The 15,112-nt window shown below is 32.1% G+C and overlaps 2 protein-coding genes across 5 annotated transcripts in view; both read right to left on the bottom strand.

The window, feature by feature from the left end:
- LOC143240099 (sal-like protein 1) overlaps window positions 1–4,047 on the bottom strand; it is an 85,417-nt gene extending 81,370 nt beyond the window's left edge. Inside the window, exon 1 of one of the 2 annotated variants that reach the window (XM_076481964.1) lies at window positions 3,930–4,047. The gene's annotated coding sequence lies outside the window, so the exon portion shown is untranslated. The remainder of the gene's footprint in view (window positions 1–3,929) is intronic. The other variant, XM_076481962.1, reaches the window with a different exon arrangement.
- A 6,265-nt stretch (window positions 4,048–10,312) lies between these two features.
- LOC143240098 (large neutral amino acids transporter small subunit 2-like) overlaps window positions 10,313–15,112 on the bottom strand; it is a 48,732-nt gene continuing 43,932 nt past the window's right edge. For all 3 annotated transcript variants that reach the window (XR_013021571.1, XM_076481958.1, XM_076481956.1), the window contains one exon: window positions 10,313–14,801. Coding sequence is in view for 2 of the 3 variants with exons in the window: in XM_076481958.1 (XP_076338073.1) it covers window positions 14,737–14,801 (65 nt within the window). In the remaining variant the exon portion in view is untranslated. The remainder of the gene's footprint in view (window positions 14,802–15,112) is intronic.

The following is a 15,112-nucleotide window of genomic DNA, read 5'->3' as shown; positions in this document are numbered from 1 at the left end:
CAGTCTGGTCTATATGTGTTACAACTATCCTTGTGTGACTGTCAGTCTGGTCTATATGTGTTACCACTATGCTTGTGTGACTGTCAGTCTGGTATATATGTGTTACCACTACACTTGTGTGACTCCTTTACTACTCCAGTCATATCACTACTAAACCCAGTTCCAAAACTTAGCTAGTTAGATCAACAATATTGCACCTCAACTGAGAAACTGATGGATTACAGAGAAAAGGTACCATGGAAAGAATACTAGGCTTAGTTGTAAATAATTTTCAGAGTGATTATATGGAATAGTGAACAACATGGTATTAATTATACTGTCCTTTAAAATACCCAGCTTCAATGACATCAAGCAACCATCCAACTGAAGGCCATAACAACTATCAACCGTTGGTAGTTGCCTTATCTGACAGGCTTTGAGCAACAGACCATAAGGAAGTATTAAAAGGAAATTTCAGAGCAGAGTACAAAAGAAAGAACAGAAGTTACAGTAGATTTGGAAAGACTTGTCCAACTATCTTACCTACTAGTTCTACAAACCTCGGAAGCTATAATTGTGATAAATGATTATTAACCAGAAAACCATAGATATTTGACCAGAAACATGTATAGATTTCAAACCTTACAAACCATTTAACTTTAGTAAATTAACTTCAGACGTTAGATATTTTTGTCGACAAAAACTCACGTGTGAAGAAGCTAGCTAGCTTCCCGTCAAGTGACTTGTTCTTGTGTATCAACACAGAATTAATTCGCTCATCATGAACCATCGATAAAATATTCGATTTAAGACCAGATAGAAGACTCAGTATTGTTTGTAAGTTTGTACAATTTTTGTATATAGATTATTATTTGTAATAAATAGTTGCAATAACCGTTACTATAAATTGTATTATTGTTTGTATATTAAAATATATTTGCTTTGAGAGAAAATTGTGTGTATCAATCTTGTTGGCAAATATCATAAATTTGATACATATCAATAAATTAACTTCTAAATTTAAATTAAAATTTCTGGCTATTTGAAATCATAACACATAACATAATAAGTCTATGATTAGGAAGTTCCTTTGTACCATATGACAGTTACCACAGCTGAGGTTGAATTCGAAGAGACAACAAAGAGTGCAGTCATTGTACCATAAGAAATGAAATACTCTTACCAGATCTTGTTACAAATTAATTTATACATAACGGTTAGGCTGTTATAGGACCACGCACACCAGTGTATCTGGATAGATTAATATACTGATTGGCATTAGAAATGCAACAACGTACATACAGTTAAACAATTTTAATACACTGGGTTGAACGTAAGTTTTGAATGTACATATCATGAAATCATCATGTCTTTGCACTACACAATATTCAAATTTGATTAGAAACTGCACACAAACAGTTTAATCAGGATTTCAACGTCCAGAACACTAATAATGGGTATGTCTTCCATTCGCCACCAGAAGAGCCTGGATCCTGCGTGGCATAGATGTCACCAGATTGTCAATCTGCCTCTGGGGGATGATGTCCCACTCAGCCAGAAGTGCTGCACATAGTTCAGCGAGAGAGCTGGGGGCAGGATCCTGATGACGGATGTGCGGGTCCAGAATGTTCCAGAGATGCTCAATGGGATTCATATCAAGCAAATATGGAGGTCAGTCCAGAATGTTTATATTGTTCTCATTCAAACAATTTGTACACACCCTTACCATGTGTGGACGTGCATTGTCGCCCATGAAGGTGCACCCAAAGTGTGTCGCGACCCTAGCTGGTGTCATTCCTGTCATTAGCATCCCGACCGTCTGATCTCTACTTTCTTGCGTCAGCCGTGGCATCTTTCCTTGTGGTAAAATTAAACTTTTAAAACCCGGCATTTTATAGGCTGAAGGAACAGTGTGTACTGCATACAAATTTTTTCCATACTCTCACATTATGTACAACAGCAAGGGATAGGTAAGTTTTGACTGGTTTAAATACTGACACGTGATCACATTGATTAAAATTATCTGAACTATTCAGTTGTTTTCAGAGGATACTCATGATTAAAATTCAGACGTGTTTGCACTGTTATGCTTAGCCTGTAGGAAACAACTCATTTTATTACTTATTGCATTTTAATGCCGTTCAGTACAGTTGGTAGAGCTCTCGTGTGTTTAAATAATAAAGAAGCCATTATCAGGGCTATGAACACAATAAACCATAAAATGTAAGTCAAATCAGGATGAGTTGGTGTAAGAATTGAGACTGTACAACCAGTACAGATGTAGTCACCTTTGAGAAAAAAAAATGTAGGAAGTCTGACTTGAAATCTTCACATAACTGTGCAACTTCAGTTGTGGAGACCTTACAGTCGATTAATCCCATATATTACATGACCTTTTCATAGAATATCGAGATACGTTCTTCATTGAACCTTATGACTAAGACCAAATACAAGAAATACTTCAAAAATTACCTCCAACACGCCAGTTAGCCAGATTATTTTCACTTGCAAAAACAGGATGAGGCTTTCAAAGAGATAAAAGACATCAGGGAAAAAGAAGTAACAGAACAGAGTATTAGTCCTTGGACATCACTTATTGTACTTGTCAAGGAAATGAAAGATAAAATAGCATGATTCTGTGTGAACTACTGGAAGTTGAATGAATTCTCAAAGAAGGACGCTTACCACTTCCAGGTTTGGCTCTACTTTGAATACTTTATCCGAATAAAAATGGTTACAACCAACGTTAGATATGAAAAATGCACATTGATTATTTAAAGTTGATGAAGAAAATGGAAAGGAGACCCTAATATTATTAGCAGATATATCCTATTACTTGTACAAAAATCTGTTTATCTGATAATATCACAAAGTTACTATTTTATTTTTGTATTAAAATTGTTCAAAGTAGTTCCCAATCTAAAAAGGGACAGAGTTGTGAGTGCATTTTAATATTTTAATTTAGATGTTTGTTTGCTTGAGGGAAATTGTCCTGACAAACTATGATGCAATATATAGAAATTTGATGAGGTTAGGGCCTCTGTAAAATCTAGAATACTCCTACATTGTGTAGAAATAAAGAGTACAATATAAAAACTCCGTAATGTGAGAATTATTTAATTATTGAGTAAATTAATTATTTAGTTCCAGTTTCAGCCTGTATGAGATATTGGATCTATTTGTCTGTAATTCAGTTAGTAAGTTAGTCAGTGAGTTAACATGTTTGTTATCGATTTGTTAGGCGATACAACGATGCAAATAAGTTTACTTGTGAGTTAGGCGAAAGTTACTTTCGAAATTTCTGTGTTATGTTAGGCTTACAAAGACAAGTGGCAACGTGTGTGCTTTGAGGGCACCCACTTATTTAGATGGGGTTTAGATTTTCAAAAATGTAAGTGAAATATAGTAGCTTGTATTTACTACTGTTACGAATCACTATACATGAAGTAATAAATCACAAAATGGTGTAATGTAAGGAAACATCGACACGAATATACTTTTCCAGATTTCTTTACTTATTGGAATTATTATTAAGAATTAGGAACATTTACAATTGAGATATTTGAAATTAACGCAATAAAAAGCAGAGACCAAGTCTTTTACAGAGAGTAATAAACAGATAGTGATCCACACCAAGTTACTGTAAAATAGAAGCTAGTTATATCACTTTGTAATGTCATTATGTGGGAGCACAGGATCTAAAATGTACATATAAGGCCTTCTAAGACTCCCATCCCCATGGCGCCAGCTTTGGGACTACTAGTGAATGTTATTCAAGAAATAAATTAATTTGGTATCGTTCTACGGACTGGATTTTGCACTATTTTTACCAAATAATCCCAAATGATTCGAGGATGACAGAGCAAATTACAGAAATAACACGATCTATTGGTTAGGCACTGGACTACCAGAGAATCGCAGGTTCGAATCCCATCACCGAGCATGCTTACCTTTTCACCAATGCGGCGTTATAATATGACGGTCAGTCCCATTTTCGTTGTTAAAAGTAGTCCTAGAGTTGGCAGTGGGTGGGTAATGGTGTTGACTAGCTGCCTTCTCTCTAGACTCTTACTTCTAAATTAGGGACGACTAGTGCACACAGCTCTCGAGTAGTTTTGTGCCAAAGTCAACAAAACAAATAATAACTATACATGCCAAACGTGTACCAGGAGTTACATTCTGTTAGAAAATTTTCTACAGTAATAAAATTCATCTTTAACATTATTTGTAAAAAAAACGATAGTTTATTAAGCTTTGGACATGATGACATCATTGTATTACATTCGAATGTAATCAAGCCAACCTTATGTTCTGGAATTAAACATCAGGTTTTTAGACAGAAAAAAAAAAAAAAAAAAACTGAAGTTAACTCAATGTTGTTTTGTTTAGTATACTATTAATCATCAAATTATTATTTTAATATTCGCTCAGTTAGGTTATTAATTTAATTATAGTGCTTAGAATCGCCGGCAGGGGTGCAAAAGGGCAACTGCTCAAGGGGCCAGGCGAATGAAATATTATGCTCTAAAGCCCGCAAAATACCTTTAGGCTATGTCTTTATTTAATCATAAAAAGCATAGTTTTGGATCTTCTCTGTACATAGACGCTTGATACATCAAGAATAACTGAAATAATTTGAGTAATAATTAATATATATTTGTTACTTTTTACATTTAATATTTATTTCTCGTTAATTTATCAACGTTCTTACGCTTAAGCTGCGAGCTAAAAACAGCTGATACAATGAATTTGCCTTTTTTTTTTTTATGAGCTCACTGCCGTCCTAATGTAAGATCTTTTTAATAAGTCCTCAAAAAGTTTGAAAAGAGAGAGAAAAGGAACATGCTGGATCCCGACTCTCCAGAAAGTTCTGTAATATCTTTGTTATAAAATAAAACCGACTTTGATGAATTTGACAATCACAGCTAATTTTAAGAAAGGTTAAATGTGAGAGTGTATAATGTGTGTGCGTGAAAGCTTATTTTAGGCTAGTAAATAATAAATACATGTACATTTTGCACCTTCTCACTATCTAGGAGTGACTTAGTAAATGAAATTCTGCTGAACATGCTCAGTTTGTTGTTGTTTTTTTCATCTGTGTGACGGATAAATAAAATCACTGTCAATTCAAATTATCCAGTCGTTGTATCTAGCTGCTTGTTAATTATTTCATTAATTAACGTCTGAATATGCCATATCTTAAAATTCGTGAAACCAGAAACTCTAGAATCAGATAAGAATAGCCAAATATTTAACTGTGGGTGCTGATGATTAGATGTGTCTTCTTTAGTTTATCAGATAAAAATTAGGGGCGACTATACTGTATCTGTAAACGCAAGGCCGGATTAAAGGTTTTATTGGCCCTAGGTTTTTCAACTTATGTAGACACGTCCTAGATACAGAACCTCTACGTGCAATACATTTATAGTTATAGCTTGAAGCCCCTAATTAGTGTGAGGTTCTGGGCTTCAGCCTGGTAAGCCCATGCCTTAATCCGGGATTGCTTAAACGAAGTTCTAAAATAAACAAAGTGAAGATTATTGTGATCTGTACTAAAACGTCAGAAAATAATGTTCAAACTTAACACGTTAAAGTTGTCGGTATTCTCTTTAAAAATTTCGCCAGTAGTTGTAAGTCCACGCTGCAATATATTGAGAAAATATAAGATTCAGTAAAAATAAACTGGAGATTTGAAATTTTTGTGTGACAACATTTGGGATATAAAAATATATGATTCATAAAAATTTGGAATTTGATACCTACTCGTGTTTCAAATTAATGCCAAAATTTAGTAAATTAACGTTTGACATTTGCTGTTAAAACGACAACAGTATCATTGGAAAGAAAAAACTCTAAAGTATATAGATTCTGGCCCGGCATCGCCAGGTGGGTTAAGGCGTTCGACTCGTAATCTGAAGGTCCGGGGTTCAAATCCCCGCCGCACCAAACATGCTTGCCCTTTCAGCAGTGGGGGCGTTATAATGCGACGGTCAGTACCACTATTCATTGGTAAAAGAGTAGCCCAAGAGTTGGCGGTGGGTGGTGATGACTAGCTGCCTTCCCCCTAGTCTTATACTACTAAAGTAGGGACGGCTAACGCAGATAGCCCTTGTGTAGCTTTGCGCGAAATTCCAAAAAATAAACAAATATAGATTCATGCTGACGATTAAAACTGATGTTATATTTTAAATATCTTTAAGAATGAAATTCTGAAACTCATTCTGCTAAGATCTCTGTTTAAAATTATTTATTTTGAGATATTTCAGTAAATAAATAAAACAAATTAAACTTTTTTTTTATAAATCAACGACCGTTTTCATTGAACAACAAAAAACTGTCACATAATCAAAGAAAAAACAGGTTGTTCGTTTTTTATATTTTATATTTAATTTAAAGTTTTTGTTGATTGTTTTTGCCGAAGAAAATTAAATCCAGAGCACATATGTTGACACATTTATTTAAATAAAAATTCGTAAATTATTTGTTTTATTTACAAGTATAAATACACATACCTAGAAATAACCAATAAAAAACTTTAGTCACCCGATGATAGAGGGGCAAACTTACAGACTCGCAAGGCTAAAATCTGGGTTTCAATTCTCTGCAATGGACACAACAGATAGGACTTGGCATAGCCAGGTAGTTAGGGCACTTGATTCGTAATATGAGGGTTCGAATGCCCGTCATAACCAAACATACTCGTTCTTTCAGCCGTGGGGGCGCTATAATATGACTATCAATCCCACTATTCGTTGGTAAAAGAGTGTCCCAAGAGTTGGCGGTGATCACTAGCTGCCTTCCTTTTTGTCTTACACTGTTAAATTAGCAACGACTAGTGCAGATAACCCTCGTATAGATTTGCACGAAATTCAAAAACAAACAACAATCTTGGAAAGTATATATATATTTATCTTGAATAAAACCGGTAAACAGCTTTTTTTTTTTTTTTTTTTTAGTATATAATAAGTAATATCAGTTGGTTAAGGGTAAATGAAAACTTAGTGCTTTTGAAAACAAACACAAATTACCAAAACAAAGGAACGAAAGGGTGCTTGTTTGTTGGGGGTGTGAATTGAACTTTAATCTAAATACATGTAAGGTTGCCAAAAAACAAACCAGTACATATAATTAAGGGTAGCGTCTTTAGTAAGCTTTGGGACAAAGTCCCAGCCGAAAATGCATTTCGTGCATTTTAAAAGTAACATTTATATATAAAATTGCACATTAATATAATAAGATTCAGTGTCTGTGTATAACGTAACTTTTTCTAAACACCGATTTCCAAATAGTGCCAAACAAATCTTCTCTGTCTCAATATTTCAAAAGTAAAAATTTTAACCACACCCCTTTGGGAGCCCGGGGATTTCTCTGGGCTGTTAGACTCGTAGCTTCTAAATGTGCCAAACGAATTGTCTCAAACTGAAGTTTGCACGAAGGCAATACTTTTCACACAACCCCTTAGAGAACCTGGGTATTTCGTGAAAACACTTTTAGGGGACTCCCCTTAAAATTTGGCATCGATTTGCACTCTAGCATATAAATAAGCAGGTCTACTAATTACCGTTCGAAACTTGGTTAAAGAAATTAAATTTGCAATGTAGTAGCAATTACACTAGAAGTGCCGAATAGTACTTCAAATATTAAATATCCATTACAGCGACTCTGTAAATATAGCCTATACTCGTAAGCTCGCTAGTCACGAAATGAAATTTTCATTTTTTTATTTGAAAAATCACAGTTATTAAAAACTGCTAGCTTTTGATAAATTAAAGATAGGCATGCATAGAGCTTGAAGCTGGCGAAATATATTTCTCTAGTCCTATCTTGACAGACTGACTGTGTTGAGTCTAAACTGTGTGATACGTTGGGATTGTATACAGTTACTCTTTTATGCATTTGAATCTCGGAAATGAAATTGAAAAAAAATATGAGAGATCTAAAACGCTTTATTTTTGGCATAAATTGTACAAAGCATTGTTTTTATTTGCACTTACATTTTTGAAATTTAAACCAGAAATCTCGTGATAACAAGAAACCAACCCACTTGAAGTAAAAATGTATTTTAAAGATGACCTAATAAGGACGATACATTGTTCTGTAGTTTATTATAATTAAAGTTTTAACACCTATACCAGCTGTCTTTAGAATACATTTAAATCAGAAATTTATAAAACCGGAACTTATTTTCTAATTTTTCACTTTCTAACAAGGGCCCTGATATCGTATATTACCAATTTTGTTTTCTTAGGCAGGTGAACTAAGCATAATTTCGTTAGTGATCAACGTCAGTAAACTAAAACTTGATTTTCAAATTTCTATTTTAAATTAGAAAATATTCAACTTATAAAATGACTCTTCCTCAATTTATATGATATTCATTAATGCCGATTACTAAAATATGCTTATTATAACGGAAAGCCAAGAATACTGAACACGGAATAAGCCTCGTATCATAAATTAGTAGTAGCAGTTTATTTGTTAATTTTCATACAATAAATACCAGATAGCTAAGAATATTACCTGGAAACCCTTCATCCTCCTGTTCTATCGGGTAAACACATTACTTGACAGACTTTCATCCTCATGTACCAGGAAGAGCTGATTTAGAGGGGTCTTGAATCCCAGAATGTGACTTCAAAGGGCCTAAATCCAGCCCTTGTAGCAGGCAAACTTGTTACTTAGAAAATGTTCATCCTGGTTTCATATGAAATTACTACATGTAAGGTCTTCACTCTACTTCAGTACTAGTCAAAGCTATTATACAGGAAGCCTTTGTTCTGCTTCCCTACCAGGTAAAATTATTAATTGGAAGATATTCATTCTGCTTCCTACCAGGCACTTATTATTGGAAGGCCTTCATCTTACTTCAGTACCTGGCAAACTCATTAAATGGAAAATCTTCATCATCTTTGTGTACAAACCATACTTGCATATTTCTTTACAAAATTAAAAAAATATATTTGATTACATTTAAACCATGGTTTTTATCTACCTTTTTCAAAGTAATTTTTATAATGAAACATGTTCTACACTTCCAGAGCAAGCTAGGTAATTCTTAATATGAAGACATGGTCATTCTGTCTTCATCAGTACACTAGTTCCTTCTTAACATAAAGATATGGTTACTCAAGATTGTTAGAGTAAGATAATTTTCTTACTTGTCATGGCTTTCACTTTCAAATTCATAAGATATGAAGTTCAATAACTTTAAAAGTTATTTGGTTCAAACTGTTTATCAATTGGTGTGTCCAAGGATAACTGAATCTTCTTCCCCTGTCCTGCACCAAGGAATTTAATTTAGACACAATAGTGAGGTGGTTTATTTTATGAAGCTGTGATAGGGAGAGACTGATAGAGGATAAGAGGTCATGACCTGAAGAGGAGTGAAGCAAAGACAAGGTCAGTTAGGTCCACTGACAGGGATATGACACACAACTTTAACAAACAGGCCTTTACAGGACTGGGATCCATAAATCTTATGCCATACATTTTTGTTGTTGCAATGACATTTCAGGATGCTATCTCATTGGTTCCCATCTTAACTCCAACTGATACCTTATTGTACTTGGATGTAAATATTAGCCATATTCACATCTTCAGACACACAGTAGTTGAAATGATAGTAAATAAGATTAGGAACCTGATGCTAACACAATGAAGTAATAATAATTAGTAGGACTACAGTAGTCTAATGATCTTTGACATGGTCAGTAGCAGTAGTAATACTAGTGTAAAATCTGCTATATAGTCAGGTTATTTGTTTCTACACAGAAGTGCAAAGAAAAATAGCTTGGATGAGAAGTGTTATATTGTAATACTGTACTGGTATTTTCAACCTATGCAATACATTCATCGTCTAAATCTCTTGGCGAGAGTTTTCTATATAAATCAAGTACAGTAATCCTAGTAAATTTAAGCCAAATTATAGGAATAACTGTCACACTTATACCACAGCCACACCTAAAAGTGCAGAACATTTTTAATGGTACAAAACTTTATAAACTTTTTAATCCATAGTCCAGCATGTTAACTGTGTAGTATGCTGATTATTATACTGTTCACAAATGTTGGGAACTTGAATTATTTTGTGTGTAAGGAAGGTATTCCAACTAAACAGGTTGAATTTGATGCTTTTCACACGTAACTGTGATGGAAAATTTCTCTTTCAAAAAGAGCTTGCTTTCAACACTACTTTCTGATGTTAATTTTATTTGTGAACAAGAAGATGAGAAAGGATAATTTCTGTTGTGTAATTGTAAACAGGAAACACAAACATGAATGTGGACTTACAGTGTTGAATGAGTGATGACAACTAAATACAGTCAAATATGTACACTTCTCATTTTTTAATATGAACCAATACATTTATGTATCAATCATATAAAAATCTAAGAGTTTTACTAACCCAAGATTTATACTGAATTTAAATAAAATTACATTTATTACACACAAAGAAGAAACCAGAAACTTTATTTTTCTGTATTTTATAGAAACATGTAGTCTTGCTGAGATCTAAGAATTCACACAACTAGGATAACAAAGCTCACTCTACATTTATCAGCATAACAAATGTTAGCTGTTATTAATAAATCAATCTTGAACCTTAGGAAAACAGTTTGTTCCATATTATTTATAAAATATATTATTAAAAATAAAAACTTAATAATTGTCTATCTTAGAAAAATAGAAGTGCATAGAAGTATTAGGTCTAAAATGACAGCTAATGGCTCGGAATAAGTTTGTGCAACAGAACACGACCAGCTCCATTATAAATATCTTGAGGATAAGTTTTAAAAATGTGACTGACTGATTGTTTCAGAAGTTGATCCTACACTGTGCACTTAGCATTATTATGAAAGTTTTAATTACAGCTTTGGTTCTAGAAAGTTTTACTTATAACTTTGTGACTCATCTGTAGATCCAGAATTTTTATTTCTTACAAGTGAAAACTAGTTTAAAAAGATTTTTACAAAACGTAAACTTTTCGTTGATTCAGTCTGACAAACAGCTTGAAATCTTATAAAATATAAAATAACTGCACAAGTTGTCCTTGAAACAACTGGTTACCATCACCAGCATTTTTTAATTTAAATAAAAAATTAAGTGCAAAAGATAGACTTTAAATCCTATATGTTATTTACACCACATACAAATTACCTAAGTCAAATGTCTATATTTATAAGGAGTTTCCTCTTGAAAATATCCAAAGTTCTAAAAACTGAAATTGCACTAGTAATAACAAAACAGAACATCCTAAAATTTCAATTTTTGAAAATATAAAAATAACTGATATTTTAAATAAAACAGTCTAAAATAAACAGCAACAATAACATAAATACTTTATACCTTTTTGTCATTGGTAAAATAAAAAAACCTTATCTGAAACTTAATATGAAAAACTTAGAACCAATAAATAAAGGAAGTGGGGTAAGAAGGAATTTAAAAATTAAATAGCACAAGTAAGAAACATATTTTAAAATGTTCCATATTCATACATGCATATCAATTGTTAATCTCTATAACTCTTAATTTACACAAGGTGTTACTACCTTGTTTTGACAATGAAACTGTACACCTCTGAATTAAAACTTTCAGCTTTCAAAAGTTAAAGATATGCTTTATATATTATGTAAAATTCAATCTAATTAATAAGAATTTAATTAAATAAAAAGAAACTTTGTTTCTTTAGGATAAGAACCTACAAATCAATCAGGCAGCAACTGTAAATAAAAACTATCTAGTTTTCTACAAACCAGCAACACATAAAACTGCACTGTTTTCATAGAAACTTTTGAATCAATAACACAACTTTTGTGGTCCACTTTTCAGTTTTAAACTAATAAAAATGATAATGTTTTTTATTATAATTCATAATGAATCTACCTAAATTTACAAGAAACAGCAGAAAAACACGGAAAACAGCTAAACCAAAACTATGCAATATCAAACTCTGTTACTTACAAACAAGTATCAATATTTTGTCATAAGTCACTCTTTACTTTATATAATTTCAGTAAATTCTGAAACTACTAACACAGATGCAAGTATCACAAATCCATACAACTTATAAAACGTTATGGTAAAACTAACCTACTTGCATGCCACAGAGTAATAGTTGGTCCAAAGAATTAAGTTACACAAGTTTTTTTGTGTCTTCTTTTTGTGGATACTTATATCACTCCAAACCTTACTTTGACATTATTTTAGTTTTCTTTCAAATGTAATATAAGTTCTGTTTCAGAAACTATCAGCAAAAATGTATCCCAGAACTTGAAATAATTCAAGCATTCCACCAAATTTGAGCGGTATTAATAAATATTTCTTCAATAACTATTAATAATTACACAATGACTTCGTTTTAAGTTAACACATATTGTTTTGTTTACAGTCTTCTACAAAATGTATTTGTGAATTTTGATTGGTTCATTATTTTCTAGATAAGAAAACATTGAAACTTATGGATTAGTACTTAGCTATTTCTTTGAAAGATCACATTGAAATATGGATTAAACAGAAATAGTGTTATTTGCCTAATGCCAAGTGTATACTACATTATGTATTGTATTTTTTATACAAGTAAAGTATATGCATTCATATGATGTTGCTCAATTTTTTTGCAAGCTAATAACATCAAAAGAAAACATTTTAGACAGTCATTATAAGAGGTACACTGGTCAGATACTTTGTCTTTATGTCAACTCTTTAAAAGAAAAATTACCTTTAATTAATTTAAATTTTAAAATCTTACTTTGAATTATTCACTATGTCAAAAGTCTTTAATACAATGAATAAAGCAAAAATAAAAATATTCAAATGCTATCAAATGTAATGCTTTATATAACCTCAAACACACATTCATATACTTATCTCTTACAAATCTCACTTTTCAGAGATTTCTACCTTGAACTGTTATAAACGCACAGGTTAAAATCTTTTCTTTTAACAAATTCCATAATTTTTCACAAAACATTCTTAAATTTATATAAAACACCTTTGACAACAATTACATGCAATTTTCATGGGACTAAATAAATACCATGTTCGTTTATACTTAGTTTTAAAAAAATACCAGTAATAAAATTAAATTTTAATAGTTTAAAAGTTATAGGATATCAAAAATATGTTCTTCACATAAAAGCTTTCCAGGTGGAAAAAAAATAGCATAATGTTATAACTGCATAGTTCGATATAGTATATAACTCAGTACTGTCCTTAAAAACACCACAAAGCTCGTCTTTTTTTTAAAAAAAAGTTTTCTTTTGTGAATAGAATATTCTGTTAATGCACAACTTCAGGAAGAATAAAGGTCATCTCATTTTAACACTATTCCGACCAAAATTTATCATTCTTAACACGTTGTATCCTAAGCCTATTTTGCCGATACTTTCCAGGATCCTACTAGTCATTTACAATTACTTATTTTAGGAAGACAGTACATGTAGCCACTGTGTCCCAGCCAATAAGTGACCCTTCAAAAAGGAAATAGAGCAAGACTCACCAGTAGGTCATGTGGGTCTTACTGGAAGACTATCATGGCCCACCGATGGGTCGTGTGGGAGACAGCATGTTAAGTAAGATTATTCATCTGCTTGCATGAAGACAGCACTGTCTCTCCTTACACCAAGACGAGTACTTAACTGCTTCTAAGTGACATTTTAATTTGTTCTACCCTACAGCAAAACTCAGATTATGTGAGTAATGTTTTAGTAAGACAATTCAGTTCCCCTGGTTACACAACTGACTTGTAGTTTTTGAAGACATATTTAAATAATTATGTTTCAGAATATAAAACAATTCATATTTACTTCAGTTTCCTCAAGATTTTGTCATTACACTTTTATCAGGTGATCACAGTTTCTGTATTTCAGCAAGGCTGGAGTCTAGTCATTTACGATTATTTAAATACCAAGTATTTGAAAAGTGAGCCTATCTATTCAGACAACTGCCTTCAAAAAAGTAATTAACACAATGTTGTGAAGTTTGGCGTGTCAGTGAAATAAACTGTGTTGAAGGCAATGTACAAAACCACAGGAATGTGATTTTCAATGATCGCTTTTATATTCGTATGTGCCATTCAGTGCGGCCATCATAACACACCATTCAATTTTACACTATTTTCTATGCTCAAGACAACGTACACATTGCAATAACCTTTTAAAAACTGCTTGAATGTGGTTTTGGATGATTGCTTTTAAACCAATAGGTGCTATAGGGTGTGGCCAATATTGTGTCCACTGGTTGAAACACAAAATATGTAAGAAACTCTTCAGCATACATTATGCACACTCAATTATCTGAAGACTTTTGAAAATCTTCCCATCAAAAAACATTAATTGCAGAATAAATAGATCAAAACTGTTAGGATTTATTTAAAATCAAGTTTTGATACTCTTATCGATGCTTAGCTTTACTATGTCAATAACTTTACCTGGAAATATTCCTGCAGAATAACTACACTTTTGAACGAGCTTCATTTGTTGTATTTGAAAGAAACATTATTAGATGATATATAATCAGGTCTTAAAAGTTAGTAATTGTTCCAGCTGTTGTATTTTGTTAGTTTAATTATATATTTGCCATCACTCACTATTTTGGTAGATAATAAATAGATTAACCCCATTACATTTTTTTTTACGTTGTGAACCTTTAAAAATGCATGTTCCACTGTAAATGGTTATAATAGCTAATTTGAATTATGATCTAGAAAATTAAATACTTTTATTTTGTTTATCCATATGGAGAAGAAATCTTGCAAATTCATTCAAATTTTCCGTTTTCAAGTTCACTGACTAGTAGTTTTTGAATGAAAGTTGTTATTCCTCCTGGATGTAGAAATAAAGAAATGTTTTAATGATGACTAACAGTAATTAATGACAGGTTTATAAAAATAAATATACATTTTAAAATACAAAGAAGTTGCATTATTTTCATTCCTATTTTACATGAAGAAATATATAAATCAAATAAACTTTTTTTTTTCTTTATTAACTAATACAGTACCAGCTGTATTATTAGAAGGTATTATTAAATATCTTAAACAGTAGTTCCATCTAGTGTTCAATATATATATATCCTCTACTTTTGAACAAATGTTAACTAGACTAGGTTGACTTATGCAAAAGAATTAAAGTAA

This window comes from Tachypleus tridentatus, chromosome 13 (genome assembly GCF_004210375.1).
Source record: "Tachypleus tridentatus isolate NWPU-2018 chromosome 13, ASM421037v1, whole genome shotgun sequence".
Lineage (NCBI taxonomy): Eukaryota > Metazoa > Arthropoda > Merostomata > Xiphosura > Limulidae > Tachypleus > Tachypleus tridentatus.
The sequence above is the reverse complement of the archived record's forward strand: the minus strand, read 5'-3'. Positions and strand labels throughout refer to the sequence as shown.